The sequence below is a fragment of the Xyrauchen texanus genome, chromosome 26, assembly GCF_025860055.1.
Source record: "Xyrauchen texanus isolate HMW12.3.18 chromosome 26, RBS_HiC_50CHRs, whole genome shotgun sequence".
Taxonomy (NCBI): Eukaryota; Metazoa; Chordata; class Actinopteri; order Cypriniformes; family Catostomidae; genus Xyrauchen; species Xyrauchen texanus.
Window position 1 is genome coordinate 6,807,212 of NC_068301.1, and position 27,824 is coordinate 6,835,035.

The 27,824-nt window shown below is 40.1% G+C and overlaps 1 protein-coding gene across 2 annotated transcripts; it reads right to left on the bottom strand.

The window, feature by feature from the left end:
* Positions 1-915: 915 nt before the first annotated feature.
* Positions 916-27,824, bottom strand: LOC127619840 (protein capicua homolog). Of its 2 annotated transcripts, none has more exons than XM_052092856.1 (20): positions 27,672-27,824; positions 21,618-25,362; positions 20,536-20,667; positions 18,580-18,733; positions 18,338-18,437; positions 17,587-17,769; positions 16,933-17,065; positions 16,521-16,820; positions 15,150-15,247; positions 13,002-13,248; positions 12,638-12,777; positions 12,365-12,525; positions 11,645-11,832; positions 7,962-8,333; positions 6,856-7,034; positions 6,584-6,708; positions 6,217-6,368; positions 4,310-4,441; positions 4,037-4,162; positions 916-2,944 (listed from the first exon to the last, which is right to left on the bottom strand). In XM_052092856.1, the coding sequence occupies exons 2-20, from the start codon at positions 25,189-25,191 to the stop codon at positions 2,682-2,684; spliced, it is 6,759 nt and encodes a 2,252-aa protein (XP_051948816.1). In that variant the 5' UTR covers positions 25,192-25,362; positions 27,672-27,824; the 3' UTR covers positions 916-2,681. The 2 variants fall into 2 exon arrangements, with proteins under 2 accessions (XP_051948816.1, XP_051948815.1); XM_052092855.1 differs by having other exon boundaries at positions 13,002-13,878.

Consider the following 27,824-nt stretch of genomic DNA (forward strand, 5'->3'; position numbering starts at 1 on the left):
CAGACATACAGACAGATAAAATGATTGACAGACAAACAGATAGTGGTAGTTCTTATACACAAACAATACCAGATACTGTATTCAAAGTATATATAAAATATCACTGATCATACTGACCACAAGAATATACAAATTTAATAAAAGCATAGGCATTTCTATATCTAAGACAATTGGACTTGGAATACATTTTTATCAACTACCCAAAAAAGAAAAAACTACACAGCAAACGAGGGTTATGTTAGGTCTTTAATTTTTTTCAATAATCTCTTGTTTAGAAATATTGCACATGGTCAACATGCCTGTTGATGAGTTAACACTCACCTTTCTCACTTTTTCTTACACTCCTTCTCCAAAGTAAAGACAGTTTATTGGATACACAATCATAATGTGCAGGTATGAATGTGTGTGTGCAAGCATTTGTCTGCTGCCGGGGAAGATAAAAGGAAGTGCCGCAATAATCAAGTTAAGAACTGAGCTGAATGGTTACATATGCCTGACCTCCTTGTGTCTTCAGTAGCCACCAGTTTACAGGCATATGCTAACAGTCTTCTGATGTAGTGCTAGTGCTTTGTTTGGGAAATAAATGTGTTTTTAATAAGCATTTACTTACTAGTTAGATTTGTTTCGGTGCATGTAAATGTATAAGCGCGTCCGCTCGCACACACACAGACATCTGTATATCATGGACATATAGAAATATATAGGTATATTAATACATTTATATTGTCACACATTCAAGTGAAGACTGAGTAGCATTTTTATACTCATCACTCCTCTTTCAGCAACACCAGACGCAAAAAAAGTGCTAGGTTAAAAAAAAAAAAATCATATTTTTTTATATTTTATATATATATATATATATATATATATATATATATATATATATATATATATATATATAATGTTTTAGTTTATTCAGTTTGGATTTCTCTCTCAAAACTCACTCCTGAATGTTATTATAATTATTTTTTCCTCTCTCTTTTCAATATATATATAATTTTATTACAGCTTGTACAGTGAAAATCTATGGCACTAATAGGTTACTCATCTACTAAAAAATTCCCACCCACATGTCCTATTGCACCAATGAAAAAGAGGCAGATTTAGAAAGAGGAGATCCTGAGAAATGCCGCCCCAGCGCTGGTCTCGGGTCAGCTTTACCTTGCGTAATCCTGAATCAAAGTCATCCAAGACAACAAAGCTTACTCTGACTCCAGACCAGCGCTTGAAGTGGCGCTTTCCATCAACACTTCAGTTAAAGTTTTAAGGAGATGAAAAAATAAGGGGGTTTCCTTTAGGAATATGGAAGGGAAAATCGAACAAAATGGAACAAAGTCGTTGGTTAGTTTTTAAATATCTAAAAACAAATACTTTCCTGATTTAAACCATGGTCTAGGACCACATATTGTGCAAACACCTGATTGAAATATATATATATAAAAAGAAAGAAACGAGGAAAAGAACACAGAGAGAGCCTCATGCCCACCCTCTCCTCCCTCCCCAGCCATCACGGTTATATACAGTGTAAGTGGAAAAGCCTAAGTCGGCGGCCAGAGAAGAGGAGCTTCAGCTAAGAGGCTAAAACAGAGTCTTTTTTTTTCTTGACATAATTGCTCCAACACTTAGATAGCTGGAATTGTCCATGCTGAACGTATTATTAGAGTAAGAAGAAGATAAGCGCAAGCTAATACAAAAAAATATCAGTCAGTTCCACATTACGAAACAACAACAAAACAACTAAGCATAACAACAAGTTGATTCAAAGAAGGGTAGTGTCTCTATTTGTTTACGTCTTCTTTTGTATGTTTCTTCTGAGGTTGTTGTTTTATGACAATGCTTTCGTCTTTCGGTTTTGAATGTGCTGCGTTGTTGTCGGCCGCAGTAGCCTCCATTTTCTGCTCCGCTGGTCTACGTGAGTATGAGTCTTGAGATTGTTGCTTCTGGGAAAAACCTGTTGTTTCGAATTTCCAGCCCATGCTGAAGAACAGTAACAGCCAATGCATGTAGCGTAACATTCGCACGAAGACCCTCCTCCCCGGCTATTGCTTTCCTTCTCAGTCTCTAACAAATGAAAGTGCAAGCGCATTTGTTTCCCCCCACCCCCACCTGATTTGGATTGAAAGTTACCAGTACCTCACACAGTCTAATTTCAACTATTCATTAAAACATTCAGTCCATTCAGTAAAAATCTGTGCTAGCCCCATGTGGCAAAATTTTTGCCAAGCAGGGGGCTTACTGAGCATGTGCAGACAGGCTGGTTTGGAGCTGCCTGTGGTGCAGCATTTGAAGGGCTCTAAAATTCAGACAGAATGTGAAGCCACGCCCTAATGCAGAGGTGGACCAATGACTGCCTAACTCAAGTGGCATATGCAAATGAGTGCGACCTCATACGCTATGTAATAGATTCTTGTGCAAGTCGTAATGTGTGAAAGTGACGGGTTTATGTAATTGCATAACGTGTGTGTGAACGTGTTTGTGTGTGTGTGTGTGTGTGTGCGCGGGTGTAACTGCATATAGCAACAAAACATCGACGAAGTGAAGCCAACGGCAACAAAATCAGTTCGAATTTAAATGAAGTGCTGTATATCGTCAGCGGAAACGGTTTTACACATTTCTATAATCCATCCATACATTCATCTTTCGTCCTTCTGTTCTGTCCGTCCTCGCCATCATTCTTCATCTCAATTCTTGCGGCTCCCCAAATCTTTCTTAGGTGGCTCTTCCGTGCCCCTCCCGCTCTCGTCTGACTCAGAATTCTCCCTTGGCGTTAGATTGGAAGGTCCAGGAGTGGAGGCAGAGTCACAGCCACTGGCCACACCTCCGATCTCTGAATTTCCAGCTGTCTGCATGATCTTCTGCCTTACCTCGCGGATCTTCAGCTGCAGGCTAAGCTTGTTGGGAAAAGTATCTGAGTAGCGAGCTTGGAAGGCAGCTGTGGCTTGCGCTAAAACAGAGAAAAGATATGGTTGTAGGTTAACAAAAACATCAAAGTATTGAAGACAGATTTATAAGACAGATCAAGAATTATAATTTCTTTTAATATATGCTGATAAATCTCTCATATTAAGTGAGTACACTGTTCTCAAATGTAATTAGCTAATTTATATAATTAAACATATCATAGCTTCACATTCCCAACCGTTCATTGTTGTATTCAGTCTTACCGACAATATTCCAAAACTGCACAAATGATCAGTTTTGGGTAAATTACTTAAAATAGTAATCCACTACAAATTACTAATTATTTATCTAAAATTGCAATCAGATTACTTTAATTATTACTTCATTGAAAAACTAATCGCATTACTAATTACTTCACTTTTAAGTTTTTCTAGTTTTTTTTTTTTTTTAAGTCATCAGCACCTCACATTTCTCCCTCACAATGATGTGTTACAGGGCCATAATGTATGTATTCTACATAACTAATATTTTAGAAATAAGTATAACCCTATAATAAACTTAAAATGTATTACATTGATTAAAAGTCAGTAACTGTTATCTGATTACAATAATTTAAAATGTAATGCATTATACTACTTTTCTGACTTTAAAGTAATTAGATTACAATAACTAATTACTTTGTAACTGGATTAAACCCAACACTGTATATAATGAATCATTATAATCCTAATCCCTTTAACTATTTAGTCATACCCATGAAATGTTATTACATTTTTTCTCACTCACTTTCTTTTTTTCTTATTGTAATATGTAACCTAACATTTAATATGCATATTACTTTGTATATAAAAAATGAAATATGCCTAGCATTGATTCTTTGCCTGAATAGGACCACTGTGAAAATTAGCAGCTCTGCTAGACTGACAAAAAAGTGAAAAAATGCAGACTGCTGTGCCATTATTTAATTGCCCCTAAACGTCACATAAAAAAACTGTAGATGGTAATTTTACATGTCAGAAATTTGGTCCCTTCCTGTCTAAGTGGTTGGTTCGTCACCACAATAAGATATTATGTCGATGTGACTTTATTCAAACTCTGGCCATGCAAAACTGGGAGAATGCTAACTGTGAGTTACCTGAAGGGAAAAAGCCGTGCTCCTGGAAGAGCTGCATGACCAGCGCTCGCCGCTGGTCCAGCATCCGACGCACAGAGGAGGGCTGAACGCGGTCCAACTCCTCCAAAATATGCTCTGTCTCTCCAACTGATAATCACATGAGAAGATGAGAGAAAAATAATGAGACCACAGAGCAGAGCATTGTCATGTATGGGTTAATGAACTGTTAAAAATGAGTATGGTGTTTTTAATAATTTGGGAATGCATGTAGGTGTATGTGTGTGGTGTACACACAAGCCCTGTCAAAGGTGAAGATGTCTCCTTCACACTTGGCAGCACTCTTGGGCGTGTTGGGCTCAGAGCTGCAGCTGGACAGGCGACGACTCTTTCTCCTTGGTGAACTGGGGTCATCAGCAGAGTCTAGATCTAGGAAAATAAAGGGAAGGAAAAGTGAGACAGCAAATCAAAAAAAAAATTTTTTTATTATGTTATGAAAATGCAAGTGGTGCGTGCCTGTGGAAATGTTATGTGGTTGCTTAAGCGTTTAAGGCCATTTAAGTATGTTGCTTTGCGGTTGCTAGGGTGTTCTTGGTGGCTGACAGGGTGTCCGGGGTGGTTGTTAGGATGTTGTTATGCGGTTGCTAAAGTGCTGAGTAATTTATAGGTGTATTCAGTAATCTTTTAATGCACATTGTCTTGGACTAACACTGACACCTTGGGGCGTGGATGCAGCATTATTCAATTACTGGTGCCATTTTAGAAATTTACAATCAGCCATGATTTAATTTAATCCAAATGATTAAGTTTCCAATAACAGAGCAGTTACTGAGATTAAGCAAGTAGTATTCTGATGGTCATGTGATCCTAAAATGGCAGCCACCATGAGGGGACCCTCTCCATATAGAATAAAACAGCTGATATGTATGTTACTGATATGATTGTCTTAATCTTGTTAAAAATTACAATTAATTAGTAAAACTTTGTTAATGAGGAAAAAATGACTGAGTGCACCTTTAAGTGTGTTGCTATGTGGCTTCTAGGGAGTTCTGGGTGATTTTTACCAAGTCTTTTTAGCAAGTCAGTCCACTCGGAGCCATCTTCAGAACGCCCTGGGCAGCTATTTTTCTTTGTAAACAATCAGCATACAAGTGAAGCTTCTATCTACTTTAATGGGAAAAGACTGAAATCTCCAAAAAGGTTTGTCAAGATTACAATCAAAGAACATATTTCAAATAAGCAGTAAAATCTGAAAACACTGATATCATAAATTGTGCTTCTTTACCTCAAATTATGCTAAAAAAACCAAAATGTTCACAGATTATATAGCTAATGCACATGAGCATTCTCAAGATGATTGACAGGCGATGTCTGTATCTAAAAGGTGAATGGCTTTTACCTGTTAGGCAGGACTTCCTTTCTACATCCATTGACCGTTGGGTGTTCCAATTTCTCCCATTCATTTTAATTGAAGTGGCATGTCTCTGTTAAATAGTCTCTGTTTTTCTTGCCCAATTCAGCCAACTACCAAGTCTCTGATACTCTGGCAGAGACTGTTTAGCCAGAGACGAAGCACTTGTTTTAAAATGAATGGGAGTATGGTGGGTGAAGAAAAGTCCTGCATTACAGGTAAAATAGCCTTTCACCTTTTAGATACAGACATTGTCTGTAAGTTTACACAAAAACAAAAATGGCCATTAGCTGGACCAGCCATAAATTTTTTTTTTTTTAGCATGATCTGAGCTTTAGCACAATTTATGATACCAATGTTGTCAGATTTTACTGTTGATTGGAAATATGTTATTTGATTGTAATCTTCCCAACCATTTTTGAGATTTCATTTTTTGCCATTAAAGTAAGTAGCAGCTGTGTTTTTATGCCATTTGTAGCCATAGACAATAGCTGCCGGGAGCATTACAAAGATGGCCGCCAAGTGGACTGACTTGCCTTGAAAGAGACTTGGTACTCCAATTTTTAGATATCACTTGGGTTCATTTTCTTTAAGTCTAAGGGATATTTTTGCCTATTTTATGACCCAAAAGTTGTCTGATTATGTAGGGAAGTAACAGCACAACTCTTCACAACAAGTTGCAAGATTTGAGGTATCATTCATGTCCATAGCACAAATGTGCTTGAGTTACGCACCAAAGTTCAATATCTATATTATTCATCATTCTCACTCTCTCATATTGTTATTTTCTCACCTGTGGAGTTTCTCCTCTTCTTGCGGTAGCTGCCTAGTATGGCTCTAGGGGAAGTTGCAAGACTCTGTAAATTTGGAGAGGGCAGCACCTCCTCTGGCTTGAACTCTGGCAGCTCTGCAAGACGCTCTTCAAAAGACGTTCCAGATAGCACCCTGAGAAAGACCAATTGCAGTTTAGAAAAATGAAACAATGATGAAAACTGACAACAGTAAGAGAGGAATGCATTGAACAACATCACAGAATACACAATGACCACCTGACTTGCAAACAACTGTAAGGGCTGAAAACATTACCACCATTTTGGCATAAATGTAAAAGAATTTGTGATATCATTGGCTTCCGATTGGTACAGGGCAGTGCTACTCACTTGTTGTCAGCATCTGTAGTGCTTTTAAGTGGCGGTGGGCGGGACTTGGTTTTTTTGGCTGAAGTGGTGTCAGTCTGCAAAGGAGGTGGTGGGGGGTCCAAAACAGGTGCATCCATCTGTCCTGCCTGAAACAGTATTAATTCAGAAAGAGTGAAAATGTGGGGATCTGTTTTAATCTGGGAAGTTTTGCTTCAATGCTAGATCCAAAGAATACTGAGCTAATTTAGCAAAGGTGAATTGTTCCTTTGACAGAAAAAAAAAACACGTCTCACCTCTCGACTATGTTCATCCTTGATGTTGGTCTCAGCATCTTGACGCTCTATCTCTCTTTCCATCGCTCTCACTCTCTCACCTCTGTCTGTTTGAAATGAGCCCCCTCCAATATCTCTCTCATATTCTCTCTCCATTTTGCTCCCTTTTTTTCCATCATCCTTCCCTTCACACTGCTGACCTGTGGGTAATTATTTAATACACGTTTATATGCAATTTAAAAACGGTTTATTCCAGGATTTTTGCAGAAAGCTTCTTACGCCTTTTAAGGCATAAAGAAAGCAGTTTAACACACATAGGTTTCATAGCATGGCCATGTAATCACATAAATGGCATTCTGATGATAGTTGAAGTGTGCGCATGTGCGTGAACAGACCGAATAACAAACGTCATAGGATGGAGGCCACAGCAAGTCAACTCAGTGGAAAGAATTCAATATTTCTGGGAGTACAGTGGGAAAAGCACATACACTATAAACTATACACATTTATACACACTAATATAAAATATCGACTGTCCCTTATGTTTGCGTATATGCGCACATACATTGGGGGAATCCCAGAGTTTTGCGTAAGAGGGAAATCCCACTATTGCAATGTAATTCCACTGCAGATCATGATAAATGAAGGAAACAAACAAAGCAATAACTATGGAATATCTGGAAATAAAGCGAAGCAACAGAGAATAAAAAATCCTTTTTCTTTTCTTCAAAAGTCTTCTTCTGATGCTATGTTTGATATTTACACAAGCGTTGCAGGGAAATTAAGTTGCTTTAGAGAAAGCTGCTTACTGACCAAGTCGCATGTATATGGGAGTAAAGAATACACCGGCGCGCTGCTCTCACAATAACTCGCTTTCTCGCAATAAGCTACTATCTGGTGTCCATGTAAAGTAGTTACTTAGTGTCACTTTGGACCTATTGTGGGACTGCAAGAACTTGCTGTTGTATGAGGCACATTTTTGAAAGAGAACCATTGTTAAAGACCTTGACATGGGCTAAAATCTTCCTATTGTTGCATTTTTTGGGGAAGTAAATTTTTTTTTTCTTCAATATTTACACAAGTTACTGCTGTATATACAATATTAATGAGGCTGTTTTTTTTTTTACCTGTATTTGATGTACTTGTACACGGCACTGATTCGTCCACACTACTAGGTGGTGTCTGATGTCCATCTTTTGACAACTGCTGTTCTCTCTTTCCAGATTCTGGTGCTCGTTCCCTCTCAATCTGCATGTTTACCTGAGACTGCAGCTGTGCAGTCATGGTTGAGGAGGTCTTTGCTTGAGGTGATGTAGAAGACACAGGGACTGATATGGAACTTGCCGTGCTTTGTGGTACAGCTGTCACCGACACAACTCCTCCAGCTAAACTCACACTGGGGTAAATAGCAGTCACAAGTTGATGGGTAGCAGTCGATGCTGGTGCAGATTGTGACAAACCACTTGGTGTTGAGCATGGAGCCAAGTGGGGTGGCTGACCTATAGGAGAAACTTGTATATTGGTTGCTCTGGTAGAAAAATGTATAGTCTTCAGAACGTAATATGAGCAGAGATCAAAGTGCTGGTTTATAAACCAGGGCTTTTCAAACCTTTTAATGCCAAGGACCCTTAAATAGGATGATTCCATTGTAAGCGACTCTCTTGCTAATACATAGAGACTTTTCAATTTTAATGTATACAGACACATTTATACTCTGTGTATAAAAATAGTAACTTGTTTCCTAAATATAATAACTGGCTTTTATTTATACAATATTAAATTGCATAAAACATATTTAGATTTATTTAATATATCCTACCTCTTCTGCAATTGTATTCCCTTGTGAATAAATGTTTATAGCATATTTGTACATATGTTATTCTTTCATATTGTGTATTTCTCTACCTATATTTTTATTTACAGTATTATATTTTATTTTAATTATCTGTCTCTCGTTGTAGTCATTTTTTGCACTGAAAGCTTCTATCACCATGACAAATTCCTTATGATTGTAAACATACTTGACAATAAAGCTTATTTTGATTCTGATATAGTATTAATGCCAAATCAAATTATTAAAGTATTATCTGGATAATATTTACTTTGCATGAAGTAAACCAAGTTTTTCCCCAAAATATATATTTTTTCTACCCAATATTAGAACATTAAAGAAACATTTAAAATCATGCATATATGGGTCAGGAGCTTCAGTTAATGTTGACATTAATCATCAGAATTGGGGAAAAAATGTGATCTCAGTGATTTTGACTGTGGCATGATTGTTGGTGCTGATCTCCTGGGTTTTCACACATAACAGTCTCTAGAGTTTACGCAGAATGGTGCCAAAAACAAAAAAACATCCTGAGTGGCAGTTCTGTGGACGGAAATGCCATGTTGATGAGTAGGGTTGCAACGGTATGAGATTTTCACAGTATGATAACCGTTTCACAGTATGATAACCGTTTCACGGTACGATAACAGTCTCAGAAAATATCACGGTTTCGCGGTATTACACAATTACTATTATTAGTGAAAACAGAAGGGTTATTTTATTTATTTATTTATTTTTGAGCAAACACTTTATTATAATTGAAACTTGAAACCATTTATTTTATTGAAGTATGTGTAAAAAAAGTCTCCCTATTGAAAATAAAATAAATAGAAAAAATAAGAAAGCTAACAGAATTATAATAAACAGAATTATAAAGATGATAAAAATATCATGTAACTATAACGTTATATAACTAAAGCATGTTAGTTTACATGTTAAATGAAATACTAAATGAAAAATAACATCAGCTGTGTGAGCTTTTAAAGTAATGTCCTATGATTATTAATAATTGACATATATTGCTCCTGTCTGTACCTTTATCTCAGTGGTTCTCAACTGGTTTTGCTTCAGGACAGATTTTACACTGGACATCAAGTGGCGACCAGCCATAGATTAAACATAAACTGTATTTAATGTATCCTGGGTTGCATTTCCTTTTATGTTGCATAGATTTGTTCATGGTTTTCCAGTACAAGGACATGCATCAAGTGTCATTATTTTTGTTGATGATGTCAACAACAAAATCTAGTATTCTGAAAAATCTAGTATTTCCTAAAAAAAGGAAGTTGTCTCTCCCTCTTTTAAAAATAGAAGCGCATATTTACTTACATGAGCCCATTATTATCCTGTTTGTTACCTAATATTACATATTTATACACATATTACACAGAAGGAAACATTACCATGGTTAGGTCAGTGTGCTAGCCTTAAATAATAGTAATAATAATAATAATAAATGTATTTATGAAAAATAAATACTAGCTGAAACACATCTTGAAACTTTAACTAAAACTGCCACTGTTGATATAAAATGAGGTCTAATAAATTCTACCTTTTAGATTATTTCAAATGAAACTGAAACATTTTGTCAAAATATAACAGTTTCCTTTTACACATTTTTAAAGGTGATGTATGTAATTATTAATATTTGTAACTATTTTGGTAAAGGGGCCACATCGGGCTGTAAGTATTGCATGGGGGGCCACATTATATTACTTTCGATATACAATGTTCTGCATTGATTTGGTTTCTGTATCTTTTAAGCCCAGAAATAGTTGTGTACTCAATTTTCTGAAGTGTATCTGTGACTAATGGGACTATTCTGCAATTGCCTAAAATTGATACATAACAAAGATAGATACTTTCTATCAGGCATTAAAAAACTGAATAAAGACAGAGATTATAAATTTATTTTGTCATCTCTACTTCCCTGTTAATTTATTATTCAGTTTTAATAATAATAATACATTTATAGAACTTTTAATGTTTGTCGTGAAGCGGGCGAGTTTACTTGTTTTTTTTCTAAAACTTTACCCGTTTACATGCTGAAAGAGTCCTGGTTGTCAGATTGCACAATATAAGTGTAAGATTAGGCGGAATATTTCCAATTTGAGCAAATATAAATCTCAAACTGGAGGTGTTTCGTCTCTTATCTGGCAACCCCAAGCATGTTAAATGCTTGTTGAGATGCGTTAGGTCCCAATGCAAGTTAAATGAAATATCCAATGAAAAATAAAAATGCTTTTATGATAAATGAGCCGTGGGCCGCATTAAACCATGTGGAGGCCCTGATCCAGCCCAACTTGGGCGGCCGCCGAAATATCTTCAATGGGAGAACCATGGCATTGATCTTTCCCTGCTGTCTGCGACCCAGTCCGAATAGAACAGTTGAGAAACACTGCTTTAACTCACACTCACACACACACACACACACACACACACACACACACACACACACACACACACACACACACACACACACACACACACTCATGTCAGACCCCCTCGCCTTAGTTCTCTCAGATATTTTCTCCACTGTGCAGGTGAGATTCTCCGTCCAGTTGCATTTTTTTCTCAATACCGTAGATAAGCAAATGTACATGGTATGATAACCGTCAATTTTCAAACCGTGGTATACCGTGAAACCGGCATACCGCTGCAACCCTATTGATGAGAGAGGTCAACGGATAATGGCCAGAATGGTTCAAGCTGACAGAAAGGCTATGGTAACTCAGATAACCACTCTGTACAATTGCAGTGAGCAGAATACCCATATATGTTGCAAGGAAGGAGACATGAACATGTGATAAATATAAATGTATAAATTAAATACAATAGTTTTTTTTAAATCACAAAACCATATGTAAATTTGAGTTTTACTTCGTAAAATACACTTGGTATTTTTGAAAATACACTTTGCCCCCTTCAAACTTCAGTTTGAAAACCGTGATATAAAGGATTGTCAGTCACAATACTCACTCGCAACAATAGGTTGCACCAAGGCCTGACCAGCTGGAGCAATTGCAGTAAAGCCAAGAGTTGCCACTGGAGACTGCAGAAATGAAGGAACTGCATGTGATGGGGTCTGCTGAGTGGAGGAGACTGCAGGTGTAGAAGCCAATGGCAAAGGAGCAGCAACTCCAGGAGTTGACTGGACATATGTTATCCTAAGAGAAAAAAGTTAAGCAGGAAGGTAGAAGGTTAGAGTCACTGCATTTGTGTTGGTCCTAGAAAAACATTCCTGTCGAGAAGTCAAAAACCTAACTATGACTATGGTTTTGCAAAGTAGCACATGTTCCTGAATCAAGATTATTTTTGGTCCTGGAACAACACTCCTATCAACCAATCAGATTTTTGGGTAAGGTTTAAGGTTAAAATTATGGTTAGTTTTAGGGCTAGGGAATTGTACATCATTTTTATTAATGTATCATTCCCCTCTAAAGTTAGGGGAAGGTTATGGTTAAGGTTGGGGTAGTGGTAGGGATAGGAAGGATAGGCTTAGGAATAGGGATAGAAATGCTTTTCTGGAACCAACAGAAAATGTGGATGGATCAGAATTCTTTTTTTCCAGGATCAATAAGGATGCTGATTTAGGATCGTGTCCTACTTGTCAAAATTGCAATCACAAAAAGGTTAGCTTATGTGTCAATGATAATATGCTTAACACCAGTTTTAAAGTAACAGTGAGCCGTTGTACACCTTGTTGGTGGGGGAGTCAACAGCACAGTCTGAGGTGGGGTAGGGCCAGGGGTCATGACAGTCGCAGCTGCCATAGAAACTGGGAAGGAGCTTCCAGTCTGCACTGATCCTCCAGGATGCACATTTGTTTGGACTAAAGGAATTGGTGCAATTTGAATGATCTGTAATACAAACATGCATTTATATATTTACTGCATGAATCCACTACATCTATTATAAATACAGTGAATACCTCAAGTTCATGTACTGGTTTAGTAGCTTAAGCCAATCTACCTTACTTCCTTGTTGAGCCCCATTTTGAACAGGAAGGGGTGAACCCAGCAGGGAAATTGGTTGCGGAGGTGTGGATCCTGTTCCAACAGTTGCCATGGGAACCAGCATCTTGCTCTGCAAGACTGGGGACTGTGCTTGAACTGTGCAAAGAGATGAAAAAAACTGATATAGTAGAGAGTGAGAAAATAATTAATAAACAGCCTGTCTAAATCCCGAACACTCTGCACATAAAAACATAGTTGAGATAATAGTCTGTTCAAAATCATAAATTAAAAAAATGCAAAAAGCATGCAAAATTTTAAGATTCAGATAGGTATGGACACAACAATCCTTTTAAAAGGGAATTCTGAGCCCTAAATCTTACCTCCACCTCCTGGGATGACTCCTCCCACTGCTGGGACTGAAGCATGTCTTATTCCTTGCCCTGCCCCCGAATGCACCCCATTGGCCAAGGTCACATGGGTGGGCGGGGCACTGGGCAAGGCAAGAACACTGGATGGCTGCTGGGAGGATGGGCTGTTGGGATTGGCTGGTAGCGTTGGAAGGATGTACTGCATCTGTTTCACAGGTTTCCCACCACTAGGGGGTGTAATAGAAGCAGCAGGGAGGAACTGAGGATGAAACATGGGAAGGGGTACAGCACTGTTGTTAGGCGTTCCATTGCATGGAGTATGATGGGGTGGAGGAATAAACTGAACAGTGGGTTGGTTTGGGAAGGCTCCTCCTAGGACAAGGCCAGTGACTAAGCTTCCTTGACCATTAGGTTTGGGAGAACAGGAGGGAAAGTACCCACCCCCTGGAATGGCCCCACCTCCTGCGGCGGCTCTGCCAGCACCAATCAGTAGCTTGGGCTTCCCATCTGGAGGAAGGATCCCAACAGCCACACCCCCATCAGCTGGCTTGCTGGCGATGGGGATAGGGGTGCTGGTGATGGGCCGAACAACATTGGTCACTATGGTAGGGGCCATACTGACACCACCTTGTGTGTGGTACATCCCTGCCTCATGCAGCAAAGTGGTATTTATACTAGTAATGGAGGCTGAATTTGCGTGAGAAGGAACCTGTCCTCCTCCACCTCCTTCTTTCCCTTCTTTGGGCCCCCCATTCTGCTGCTTTACTCCCTCCATCCCTCTCTTTTTCTTCCTGTCTATGTTCTGTTTTTGCCGGTCTTCATGTTTGATGGCAGTTGAACTACCAGGAGATAACGCCAAAGAGGAATGGACTACTTGTTGGAAGGTGTGCTGAAGATGAGGGAATCGAAATGTAGGGAAGAAAATTTAGATTACTATTTGCAATTAGCCCACATCATCAAACCCAATATTTTTTGTAATGCTGTTACCTAGGAGTCAACCTTAGGCCAAATTATTAAGTCAGTGGCCAGACAAACCTCTACATTTTGTTTGGTCACCTATCTAAGAGAAAGAAAGCTCTCAAGTATGTACTGGCTTTTCAAAGTTTTTGATCAGATGGTTATTGTAGTTTTAGTCTTTTTTTTTGGCATTTATTAGCTTTTCAAAATGTTTCGATAGGTTGGTTGTAATAGTTTTAGTCTTGTGCGTGGATTAGCTTTTCGAAATGTTTCAATTAAATGGTAATTTTCTTTTAAAGTCATACATTACATACAGCAGCTGGCAAATTTTCAAAGTCTTGTTTTGCTGTAATCATTACATGTTGAATGGGTAGGCGGTCCTTCAATGGTGTGCAAGATGCATTACTGTTTACACTACAAATGCAATCAAACGTATTGTTCAAACGTAATCTGAATACCTCCGATTGGAATGTGGTTTGAATGATCGGATCAAAAACCGCTTTGGACCCCATTTACACTTTTGTTTATGCACTGTCCACTTGTGATCCGATCATCCAAAACAAATTCTAATACCATGTGTAAACAGGGCCACAGGCACCAAACCTCTAGTACCTTTAGTATATACTTATTTTTAAGGACAGCATCAGATGGAATCATGAGGAAATAGTTGTTGCGTGCAACTCAGCAATAACTTTTCATCTTAAGTGACTTATTGCTCAATGCAGAAGGGTTATAGTAAGTGCCTTTCTCAAGAACACAAGGATGACAGAGAAGGAATGTGATCTCAGTAACTCAATATTCAGGTTACCACTGCTTCGGACTGAACCTGCAACATTAAACAAACCTGCCCAAGCCTAAACCATTACTATACCACTATCTAATAAATTAAGTACACATTTGGCAGATACTTAAATTGAAAGTGATTTAAAATGATTTCAAGGTATACATTTCATTGGTACATGCATTCCTCGTGAATCAAACCCATGACCTTGACATTGCTAGCACCGAGTTCTACCAGTTGAGCTACATGAAAACACATTTAGAAATAACAATCAAAATGTTTAGAGCAAATATCCTTTTCTGTTGTTAAGATAATGTGGCTAATCTTATGAACTGTAAAGGAATCACATTTTGCGGACAAAATATGAACAGAGAAATTACCAGAAAACACAACACAGCTGGATGTGCTTTATTAAGGTTTACCTTGCTGTCAGCCTCATCTGCATGGTCGTTTTCATCATCACTGGCTGTCACTCTCTCTCTACACTTCAGGTCTATGGAGCCTTCTGCAAATGAGTCATCTGCAGAGAAACCACAGTGAAACATTAAAATGAAAGACCAGGGCTATGTCACACTAATGGGAGTAAGAGAGCTGAGCAGCGAGAAGATTTAGCCTGATCTATACTGCTGGAAAATCTATCTTGCATGATTTCAAAGAGGTCTAGATAAGCAGATGGACTGCCAGTTGGTGGACCTGGTTTCAACCAAGTAAACCATCTTGTTTAAGATGTTTAGATCTGGTAGACCACATTAGACCTGCAAAAAACATCTACTCCAAAAACCATGCTGACCTCCTTAAAGCTGCACTAAGTAATATTTTTTTTGTTAATAATTAACAAAATGTAATAATTGAGCAAGAACAGAAATCTGTGCATAAAACCCTGTCCTTCTCTTACCCCAATTCACTACAGTAGGCCTTTAATAAGTAATAATTAATAAAATAATTATTATAATTTGGGCTGTCAGGTCAGATTTGGCGTGAAATCGCAGGCTAAAAATAATTTGTCCTTGCGTCACAACTCTGGATTTGCAAGTGAATATCTTCGAGTGATGCAATTCCCCCCAGCAGGCAATGTCCAGGAAACCTCAAACTATGAGATTCATGATCATCTGCGCAGAAGAGCAATGCCTAAACAAATTAAGAGTAAAATATTCCTCTGCAAGTTACTTGCAATTTTAGGTTTCAACCACAAGTGTTGCTAGAGAGCCCAAAGTAGTTAGTGCAGCTTTAAACTGGTATGACCTGGTTTTTCCAACAGAGTAATGAATAATTTTTCAGCTGGTGGGGTTCTAAAACTAAAATGTTTAAAAATGGACCATGTTTTATTCATAATACTAGTTGAACAGGCTCTGGGGAGACAAAGACACTGAAATCAGTTGTGAGATTAATAATAAGGATGAACAGTTAGAAAAACTCTCTGAAAGATAATAATTTTCAGGCAGACTTTACATTTCTCACATTAATGCATCCTCTACTAAGATCTGTTTGTATAGCTAGATTTTTACATTTTCTGGAAACAATGCTAGGGTGTTCTGGGTCATTCATTACTGGCCCAAGCCAAAAAAGTCAAATCTCAAGTCTCTATGGTATATTTGTGCACATTTTACCATCCCCCTGAAGAACATTTGAAGTCTGATCGATTCGAAAACTAATAGCACAACTCTCTTCGACAAGCTACATCATTTCTTTTTTTTTGGTTGGTTGATTGGTTGGTTGGATGAGTTTTAAAGATGATATTGAATTAATATTAACCTAAATCTGCATATAAATTATACATATCAAATTACACTCACCCATGACATCATCATCCCCATCTTCCTCGCAGATCACCATGCGCTCTTCATCACTGGTCACATCCTCACTCAACCTTTGCTGGAATAGAGGGTGAGCAGGGGGGCGGGGTGGAAACACACCTGCGCTTTCCATCTCTCTCTCATTGTCCCTCCTCTCCAGAGTATGCACAGCACTCTGAGAAAAAGCACGAGGCCGTTGATTCTGCCCTCCCATTAATCCTCCATGACAGTCAGATCGTGGTGACATCCAGTTGGGACCTGCTCCTTTGTGGTCTCCCCCCTGAGATGCGGAATGGGCCTCTGGGAAGAGAAAAGGAGTAATTTAACATCAGCTCTCTTTCACACTAGTATGCACTCATAGTTTCAGAAACCCAACAAACACCCACACATATAAACAAACACCCACGCGGACCTGTGCTCTCAGATACGCTGCGCTCGTGAGTTTCTTTGGCCCCTGGAGTTCCCCGGCCCTCAGACAGAGACTTCCTCCTGTCCTTGTTACACCATTTCCAATCAGGGTGAGCCCGGAAGTGAGCCTCCTTCACCTTAAAGAGAGAAAAAGTAACAGCCTAAATAGACCACAGAACCCAATGAACAGTTCTCTCTCATTTGAAGCTGTAGCTGATTAATCAGGTGTGAATTTTGAGTTCATATTGTGCAAAACTAGATTTTACACAAGATAATGTGAGGGGTCCATGCAAAATTCCCCAACCAATGCAAGACTGTGGTTAACCAATGCTAAAGTCTTTATGATAAATGATTCCCAGATATTGCTCAGGTCCTTCCTTCAATGCAAGTCTGTGGAATTATTTTGTCTGTTTTACCATCAGCCAGAAAATGGCAAGTCTTATCATTCACAAAAGTAATGGCACACCTCTCAACAAGCCAAACAACTGGAGGTATCCTTGATGTCTGTTACACAGATGCTGCAAGAAGCATTTAACTCCCAAGTTTAGTTCAAATCCCTAACCATCCTATGAGCAACAGTAATAGTGATATATTGTATATACATCTTCAACAAATAATCCAATATTTTACAAAAAGTACCAAGAAGTACTGAATGTACCTGGAAGGCAAGGTCATGATACTTCTGCTTCTCTTTAGGTCCCAGGGCGTACCACCACTCGCCCAGTATTTTACTGACTGTGCGGTTGTCCTGGTTAGGGTGCCGCTGATGCACCAGTGCACGATGGCGCTTACTAAAGATCATAAACGCATTCATTGGCCTTCTTATATGGTCCTTTTCCCTCTATGTTTAGGTGTGAGAGAAAAAGAGAGGAGGATAAAACAATCAGTCCAGTGTAGATTTGTAAAGCAGTTTTTTTTATTTGACTTTCTATTAATAAGCATGCTTGACCACTGTGACTGTAACACTGTGTCATAACAAGGCATGACGCAACAAGTTTCCAGCATCAAGTAACTTAACTGAAAATGAAATACTACGCAGAGAAAAATAGAAGTCAATCAGAACTAATTTGGTGTTTATTATTGGTACAATGAGATTCCAATGTGCTTTCCTGTGTCACACCTGGTTTGAATAAAATTTAAAGGGGTGTTCACACAGAAAAACATTTGAAGCCAAGTTCAACTTTTTGCAAATATGCTGTGTCTACCAATGGAAGTGGAGACAGTGATACAGCCTAATACAGTTGGCTGCAGCAATCTAGTAGTATTCCCTACTAGCAACCAACAGTACAGTGACTGGCAGCCTCCTGTGATTTAACCACTGTCAGTGAGAAAACACCTTAAGATTGTTAGATGATGATGCTACAGAATGAAAACACTAACCAAAATAGAAGACTAAGACTAGTGCTTACCTTCTTGTCACCTTCTTTGGGAAGTGCACTGAGAGATTGTGAGCGTCTTTTCACTGGGCCCGTAGATGGAGAGGAGTCTTGGGCTACATCTGGAAAAAAACTGAAAAACTAAAAAGTTACATTGGGTCATAAAAACATTACCACATTTGTTCCAAAATGCCTTATATATGAAAATAAAATATAGGAAAAAAATGGACAAGTTTGGTATGGCAGACAAGAGCAAGAAGCAAATGATTATTTACAGATCATCAGCATCACTTTCTGTCTCACTATCGCCTCCATCTCTTTCAACTGGTTTGTCTTCAGTAGAAGGAGGGGGGCAACACGGGGAACCTCTCTCTGGTGCAGGTTGGTCAATACGTCCCTCAGTCACAAGGGCAACTCCAAAGCGAGGTTCTGTAAGATGATTAACTTCCTTTATATATTTCACAGAAAGCACCCAATATTTCATATAAATAAACGTAAACATTCAATGAGAACTTTATTAGGAACACCTGTACACCTACATATTCGGGCTGTCGATTAAAAAAAATTAACGCAATTAATCGCATGTCCACGGACGATAATAAGGAAGATTCCTGAGAAATGCAAGCTTTTAGTACCACCTGTTTACTACAGAGGGCAGTAACTGAAATTTCAGCTGTATGAGCAACACGCAGTTTATACAGTGAACAAAACACTGCAGTAGGCAGAACAACACAAACATGCGTTACGTTCTTGTGTTCAAAACACTCAAAGGAGCGCAAATGCGAACTAAGGGATGTCAAGATGTGTATAAAGATGGAGTATTAAACTATATTTAACTTGACACAGTGACCTAAACATTTTAAGTTTACATTTATTCATTACATTTACATTTATTCATTTGGCAGACGCTTTTATCCAAAGCGACTTACAAAAGAGGAAGAACATCAGCGAATCATCTTAGGGAGACAGTGGTACAAAAAGTTTCACTATCATCAGAATAGTATACAAAACAGATTTAAGTGCAACAAGAAATGTAAATAATTTATTTTTTTTGTTTTAGTGACCGGTTAAGTGCTTTTGGAAAATGTGTTTTTAGCCGTTTTTTGAAGATAGAGAGTGAGTTAGCTTCCCGGATTGAGTTGGGAAGGTCATTCCACCACCGTGATATGATGAAACTGAAAGTCCGGGAAAGTGTTTTGGTGCCTCTTTGTTTTGGTACGACAAGGCGACGTTCCTTAGCCGACTGCAGGCTTCTGTTTATGTCTGACACAGGTGTAAATTGATCGGTATACAAATGTATGTATATGTGTAATATATATATATATATATATATATATATATATATATATATATATATATATATATATACACATTTTTAAATATTTAAAGATAACTATGTATAATTATATTTGATATAAATATGTAAAATCATTATATGTTGAGTTATTGTTATATGAGGGGCTTTCTCAGCAAATATTTGTATATGAAATTTAATGTGATTAAACGTGATTAATTAATCGGGACACCATGTAATTAATTCGATAACACATTTTAATAATTGACAGCTCTACTACATATTCATGAAATTATCTAATCAGCCAATCGTGTGGCAGTAATGCAGTGCATAAAATCATGCAGATACAGGTCAGAAGCTTCAGTTAATATTCGCATCACCCATCAGAATGGGGAAGATTTCAGTGATTTCGACCGTGGCATGATTGTTGGTGCCATATTGGCTGGTTTGATTATTTCTGTAACTGCTGATCTCTTGGGATTTTCACACACAACAGACTCTAGAGATTAGTCAGAATTGTGCCAAAAACAAAAAACTACAGAGTGGTTATCTGAGTTACCATAACCTTTCTGACAGCTTGAACCAGTCTGGCCATTCTCCGTTGACCTCTCTCATCAACAAGGCATTTCCATCAACAGAACTGCCACTCACTGGATGTTTTTGTTTATGGCACCATTCTGAGTAAACTCTATATACGGTTGTGCGTGAAAATCCCAGAAGATCAGCAGTAACAGAAATATTCAGATAACCGCACTGTACAATTATGGTGAGAAGAATAGCATCTCAGAATGGTGCTGTTTTGGCAGCACAAGGGGGACCTACCCAATATTAGGCAGGTGGTTTTAATGTTGTGGCTGATCAGTGTATATAGTATATATACTATTATAAATATCATAATTAAGTAGATGTTAAAATGTCCATTCTTATAAAAGTTTACCTTTGTTCGTATTTACAAGTGTTTGGCCTTCCATAGGCTGCGTGGACGTATTTGATTGACTGGTCTCCAGAAAAGGAACCAATGAATGCCATGGGAAAACAGGCACAGAGCGGGGCTCCACGTTGGTCCAGACTGCATGCAGAAACAGACAAACCTTTTATATATAATACATGGCTGTTTCAGAAAACCTACAGCCTCTCTATTGTCTTAAGAGGAAACTGGTAAAACCAGCACCTTTTTGTGCCACAGTGCACATTCATCTGAGAACAAAAGCCATTCATTTGTATACATATGAGTAGTGAGCATTTGTATATGTGTTTTGATGTGTATCAGTGATTGGCAAGACAGAGAAAGTGTGTAAGAAAGTGTGTAACATGCTCTGAGCATCTGTCATTCCAGCTAATTGTTAAGTGCTCAAGAGAATCAGGGTTGTCCAATCCCAATCTAGCTGTACATGTCTGGGCATGTTCCTGCATTTCATTTCAGACATGCTACAACTTTCTAAAAAAACACTGACCCTAAAAGCACAGAAGATTCTTCACTACACACACCCAAAGAAACACCTGTTGCTACCCATCATACCAAAGGCACTCTGAGCTCCCTTTTGTTTTTTAAGAGGAAATAAAATGTTTGTGTTGGTTTCCTACACACTACAAAACAGCAAATAGTAGCCTGAAGAAACTAACCTAGAAAAATGTTACTGCTCAAAGGTAGCTATTTCATAGTTCAGGAGACTTTCTTCATGGGAAAACAAAAGGAGATGCTAGGCAGACTGTAAGCCTCAGATACATTCATCTTCATTGTATGGAAAAAAGGTGCAATGAAAGTGAATGCTGATTGAGAATAACATTCTGCCTAATAACTCCTTTTGTGTTCTCACTAAAGTAAGAAAGTCATACAGGTTTGGAATATTAGAGCAAGTAAATAGTGACTCAATATGAACTTTTGGGTGAACAATCCCTTTAAGCTATCTTGCATTTTTAAATACTTTAAATATTGTAAGATCTATTTGATGGCTATTGTGATGTGTAATTAAAAAATTATAGCATTCTGTTTACCATTATTCCTTTTTTTATACTTACCAGTGCCAGGTCGTCCCATAATGATGTCTTTGCGAGGAGCAGGATGAGGGGACTCTGCTGGCAGGATAAGGGGTAGCAGAGCTGTGGGTGAAGGATGGCAAGCTACAGGCTGTGGAAGAGCACTACCACTAGCATCTGCATGGCCCCCAAGCCTTCTCTTTTGCTCCTTTCTTCCTGAGCCAGATATTGCAAGAACCGGACCAGTGGATGCATTAGAGGTGGACACATTCAAAGGGGCATGGCTTGAGTGGACAGGATGTCCGGGAGCCACAGGTGTTAATGACTCGGAGGAGGTCACCAAGACTAAGTTGGGAGCAGGATTCCGCAGGAGAACGTCTCCATTGGTGGCAGCGCCATTGATGGGCACGGGGGCCTGGAGGCCCACAGTGAGATGCGGAGGCTGGCTGTGCTCCCTAGAGAGTGAGTTTCCTCTACGGCTCAGGGGACTATCACTGAACTTAGCCAACGGCACATCAGGGTTTCGAACAATGACAGGCGAATCTCGTAGGGGAACAATGCGGCGTGAGCTTGGATCCTGTGGCAGAGGTGAGGCTGGTGTGGGGGAAACCAGCATGGGTGGAGGGGTGGAGGCAGCAGAAGATGAGGGCCGACTTGTGGTGCTTCTTTGTCGAGGGAATGAGATAGATGAGGGGGTGGTAGGTTGGCTTTGGGGGGACAGAACCCTGAATGCTGCCATGTTGAGGCCAAGGTCATTCAGCTGAGAATCAGACTTACCATAGTCTGACACACTGGGCAGCGGGGGTGGTGGGGCATCCAGCTTACGTTTACTGGGGCTCATGGGTACAGTGAATTTCAAATTTGTTTGAAAGGTGGGCATAATGCCGGAGAGGTGGCGCTCGCGTTCTGTGACGGGGGTCCCCGGGATCTTTGTGCCACTGAGGTGGCGAGGGTGGCGAGGGGTCAGAGGTGAAGGTGCAGCGATGGGGCTGATATTAGCTGGGCGGAAGCCAAACAGCGGAGAGGGTGAGGGAGATGGTGCAGGGGAGAAAGGAGACTGATTGGAAACAGGTGAAAAGAAGGGTGTGCATGACCGCGAGCTGCCAAGTGACATCAACATATTTGCAGCCTCACAGTCATCAAAGTCAAAGCGGGAAAGGTCACGTGATAGATCTTGCGGTATGAGAGAGGTCATGACCAGACGTGGCCGAGAATCCCCTCCACGGCTGCTAGCTTCACTGCTGTCATGCGAGTTGTCGTCCCAGTCATACTCGCTGCTAGTGCGTCCACCTAAACGAAGGTCGGGTGTGAGAGTGCCTGTGCTACTGGCACCACTCCTGTCTCGGCCCACCCCACCTCCAGCTTCCATCTCCTTGGTGCGCATGGAGAGATGCCGCGAGCAATAGCCACGTCTCTGTGACTCTTTTGAGCAGCCTTCACGTGAGCAAAGTCTGCGCCACTGCTTTCCATTGAACTTCTTGCGGATGCCTGTAGGGGTACACACCACATCACCTTTCTTGTACTTCTGCTGAGCAGCCGTGAGGGGTGTACGGGAACGTGATGAAGAGGAAGACGACCCAGACCCACCTCCTGATGCACCATGTGAATTTGAGCTAGGGATCTTGTCTAGGGAGCCTTGAGAGGAGGTAGGGGGCAGGGGAGGCATCTGGAGTGTGGAGGAGATGACCGCAGCCCCTGATGCTGAATCTAGGCCCAGCAGCACAGGGTGGTTTGGATGAGGGACAAGGGGCAGGTGGTGTGCAATTGGGGTGCTGAGGCTTCTCACCACAGAAAGGGGAGAGCTGAGGTAGTTTGGATTAGAAAGAATAGGTTGATGCTGAGAAGGAACCCCGAGAGCTTTGCTTCCCATGTCTGCAGTGAGCCCGCCATCCCTTAGCTGGCTGAGATGGCTGACCTCAATGTCCTCCTCTGGGGTGGATGGATGAAGAGAAAGATGCATGTGCTTCTCCCTTTCTCGATCTCTTTCCCTTTCTCTTTCTAAGTGCCTTTGCAAGTCTCTGTCTCTCTCCTGATCCTTCTCTCTGTTATGTTCCCAGTCTCGATTTGGAGCTAAACTGAATACAGAGGTAATGGCAGTGCTAACAGCAGAGGATGAAGAAAGGGTTGCTGTGAAAGGTACAGTTACAGGATGCAACAATCCCTGAACTCCAAATGTTGGCCTGGTTAACATAACCACCTCCTGCTCCACTTCCATCTCCTCTATTTCCTCCCACTCTCTTTCTCTCCCCCTCCTGCCATCAATCCCTGGCTCAGCAGGCTGGGGAGGCTCTAGGTCCCAAGGAGGAACCAGTAGACGGAGATTCTGTCGTGAGACCCAAACAGCCTTAGCACTGATCCCCATTCCATCTTCCTCACCACCTCTCCTCTCCTTTCTCTCATCGGATAGATCCTCCCGTAGCCGGACACGATACGGGCAAGATACAGCAGGATGCTGATCCACTTGAGTGACTATGCCTTCTCTATACCACTGTTGCGCTTCCTCACTACTCTCGTCACCTCCTCCAAAGGGGATACAGACCCGTGAGCCTATAGGCAATGGCACCACCCCAGGAGGGGGCGCATCCAGAATTAGGTCAACAGAAACAGTAGCCACTCGAAAAGGGTACTTGCATATGGTCTTCTCACCATTTAGCTGCACCTCCACACTCCCATGCTCCTCGCTGACTCTTCGTACAACACCAGCACGAAACACTCCTGACATATCCCGGCCCCGATCAGGAGGCCACTCATCTCTTAAACTTGGACTCTGTCGGGCCAGAACTCTTTGATTCTTGAGACCCTTTGCAAGGGCTTCAGCTAACCCTGCTGATAGGCTCTCCTGTGAGGTTGTTAAAGTACTATGTGCTTGTGGCTGTTGGGAGTTGGAGTGGGAATCGGGTCCTGAGACTGTCACATCTAAGTCAGCTGAGTGCTCACTGGCCGTATCTGTTGAGGAGCAACGCTGTGGACTAGATGTGCTTGTCCCATCCCTCTCACCACCCTCACCTGCTGTTCTATCCATAGGCCCAATTACACTGTTGTGTAAGTACCCAGAAATGTTGTCCTCACCCAGCAGGCTTTGGCCATGTGTATCTCCATGTACTGCAGAGGAAGCTGGTCCCTGGCTAGCACCAGCAATGTTGTGAGAGTTGTTGCTGTTCTGTTGGGGTGTGCTGGGAGTGCTAGCGTTGCCATGATTTCTGGCACAGTGCTCAGAGGTGTACTTCTTCTTGGGCACACGGGCTTTAAAAGTGGCCGTCTTACGACTAGATGAAGAGTTGGGGCTATTGCTGGCGCAGACCGTGCAACTGCTGCTGTCGCTGTGTGTTCCACTCCCAGGATGTTCCTCTGCTTTCCCACAATCCTCTCTTATATTGAGGGTCCCATCACTGTAGATGACCTTCTTCTCTGCAGACCCACTTCTTCTCACTGGCCCTTCATGTGATGAGTCAGAATTTGAGGAGATATGTCTCTTGGGAGAGGTAGGTGAAATTTTGGGTTTTTCCTCTGTGTCTCTCTTCTCTTCCTGTGGACTACTGTTTGCTGCCCTCCTCTTAACTCCCTTGGCACGAGTGGAGGGGGGTGATCGTCTTCCTTGTACTTGAATGGGCTTCATCTTTTCTAGCTTTAAAACAGTCTATAATCCTCCTGATTTCCTGTGAGTCCTGGCCTATCAATATCTTCCACTCTGTTTCCCTCTTGCATCCCGCCCTTTCTCTCTCTTTTTCTTCTCTTCTTGTCCCAGCCTCTTCCGGTTTGCTTTGTCCCTTCCTTCTTAAATTAGACTCTGTAATGAAACAGAGCACATAAGATGGATTAGTCCTTTTTACAGTAATTAAATACTCATACTGAGAACATTGTCTACACAAGTAAAAAGAAAATCTAGTACAGAAAATTTTGTTTACTGCCTAATTACACCAAAACATTATAAAAGTATTATATTATATAACATAGCCTTATGACTTATATACAACTCAACTTATTACTTAACACTTTATCACAAACTGAACACAAAAAAGTGCTTGCCCAGACAAGTCACACACACTTTGGTTTGGCTGGAACTTAGGAGGTGGGGAAATTCCTTGTTCAGTGTTATTTTTGTGACTCTAAGACTCTCTCACTCACTCGCTCTTTCAAGTGACCTTTTTGCATTTGTTAGAGGCAATCCACCCCTACAGTCCTCACTTCCTGTCTCAGCATTACTATGTCTCAATGTACAATGCCATCCTTACACATTACTACTTTCACATTCCTTCTTCCCACCAAAACACCATTTCCATCACCTTCTATCCAAACTTCTTACAGTGTGTACTGTATCTAAAACTCAACCAGAGATAAGCAGTCATCAAAATAAACGTTTGCCTAAGTATATTCAGACACTCGGGTCGTGCTAACACCTAGTTTACATACATGTTACAGTAGTCCAAATAATTACAAACAGCCTAGTGAAGTCAAATTTACATTAATTTAAGCTTTGCATATCTCATAATATACATAGGTTTACAACTATTTAATATGACTGGAGGCTTTTTACAAACTATAATAACACCCATATGGATTATTTAGCATATAATGGATTTTTTTTTTTTAGTTCAGTTGTGTTAATTGGATATTATGGTTTAAGGACTATTACTTTTGATTAACTATTAGCCTAAGATCTCACATGTTGTAAAGGGCTCTTCCTGCAAAACTACCCCATTCTTTTGAGCTGAAAACACAATTACCACACTGTCATTTGCACTGTAAAACAAGTTTGCAGGCAACATGCAAATCTATGATATGCAAGTATATTACTTCCAGTAAGAAAAAGATATTGTGTAAATAAAATAAAATTATATATATAAAAAAAACAGAATCTCTTTTAATGTCCAGTCAGAGAGATAATAAATGTGTTAGGGACATTGAACTATTCCAATGCATATTTACGGTAGCACACAAAGTTACAGATCTAATTAAATTAATTTGCAATGCATTGTCAATCACTACAACCTTGTTGGTTTGTCAGCAGCAACCACAAACTAACGCTTATTAACTACTTATAACAACTCAATCTTATTATGACAAGCCAAATGCTCAGTAATAAAAGTTCCCAAGCAACAGCAAGGTTTCACATAAACATATCAGAAGTAGCTTCCCAAAAACAAGTTAAACAAAGTAAAGGCCCTGTTTCCCATAGACAACGGTGATGCTGTCGTCGACTTGCGAAAGTTTTTGCTGAGTAGTACAGAGCCGTATCTGTGTCAAGCGCTTTTATTGGTCGTAGTGCCCTACTCTACGCTTACAACCACCTACGACACAGTCGAGTGGCGTAGGCCTCCTCCATAACACAAGGCCGCAGAGCAGTTTCACGTCTCCCTCGGGCTTCTGAATCGAGGGCGACACTGTCTATAATACTAATATACGAAGAAAAACATGTTATCTTTTTCATATGTCTGCTTATAACCTATGAAGATATAAGATTTGAAGTCAAATGCAATTGTAAAGCTTTGCACGTATGCGTTGCGATAACATCAGAGCAATCATCGCAGGGGTTTAATCCGCGACGCAACATTGTAGCAGATCGAAAGATACTTTTGTTTATTCAGTGAATACAATGTTTCTACAACCCCGTCAACAGGAAGAGAGCAGGCCTTCAAGTCGCAGAAAAGAAGGACCGACAGTGGGAGGGGGAGTGTGCCACATTTAGGGAAATATCCAAGTTTCAATAACAAAAAAAAATCAGCATTATCTTGCTGTAAATAACTTGGATTTGTGAAGTGACAGTCCCTGAAAAACGAACCAATAGATATAAACAGTTTGTCGAATCCGTAGATGTTGTGTCGTGCAAATATTTTCTGGAAAGAAAGTTTTTAGGCTAACTAGTATGCACCCGTACCCCTCCCTTTCCAGGTGCGTGTATTGTAAAATGCTTACTCTCCCATTTTATACAATCCACAAAGAAAATAAAAAAAGAATAATACCAGGGAAACATTGTAGATAAACAAGTGGCAACAATTTCATAGGATCCACGGCTTAAAAGCAAAACACAGCATAAAAATGTAGGCAGATCACTGCATTACTGCAGACGAAAGATTTGTAGCAAAGGTTTCAACTCACCCCGTGAATATTAACAGTGCCGTCGAAATTGTGTCGATGCGAATATGAATCGGATAAAACTACTGTATCATCGCGACAGGTTTTGCAAAGACTGTTTTTCTTCCGCAAAGACACCCAAATGAGAAAAAGTCCAGCCGTTTGTGTTCCAGGCTA

Excerpts from the sequence above, each read along its gene's own strand:
- LOC127619840 (XM_052092855.1), bottom strand. The coding sequence starts at position 25,191 with ATGAAGCCCATTCAAGTACAAGGAAGACGATCACCCCCCTCCACTCGT. Across the intron at positions 18,734-20,535 it reads ACTTGTAAATACGAACAAAG|AACCTCGCTTTGGAGTTGCC; the intron begins GTAAACTTTTAT and ends ATCATCTTACAG. Across the intron at positions 17,066-17,586 it reads ATCATGACCTTGCCTTCCAG|GTGAAGGAGGCTCACTTCCG; the intron begins GTACATTCAGTA and ends TCTCTCTTTAAG.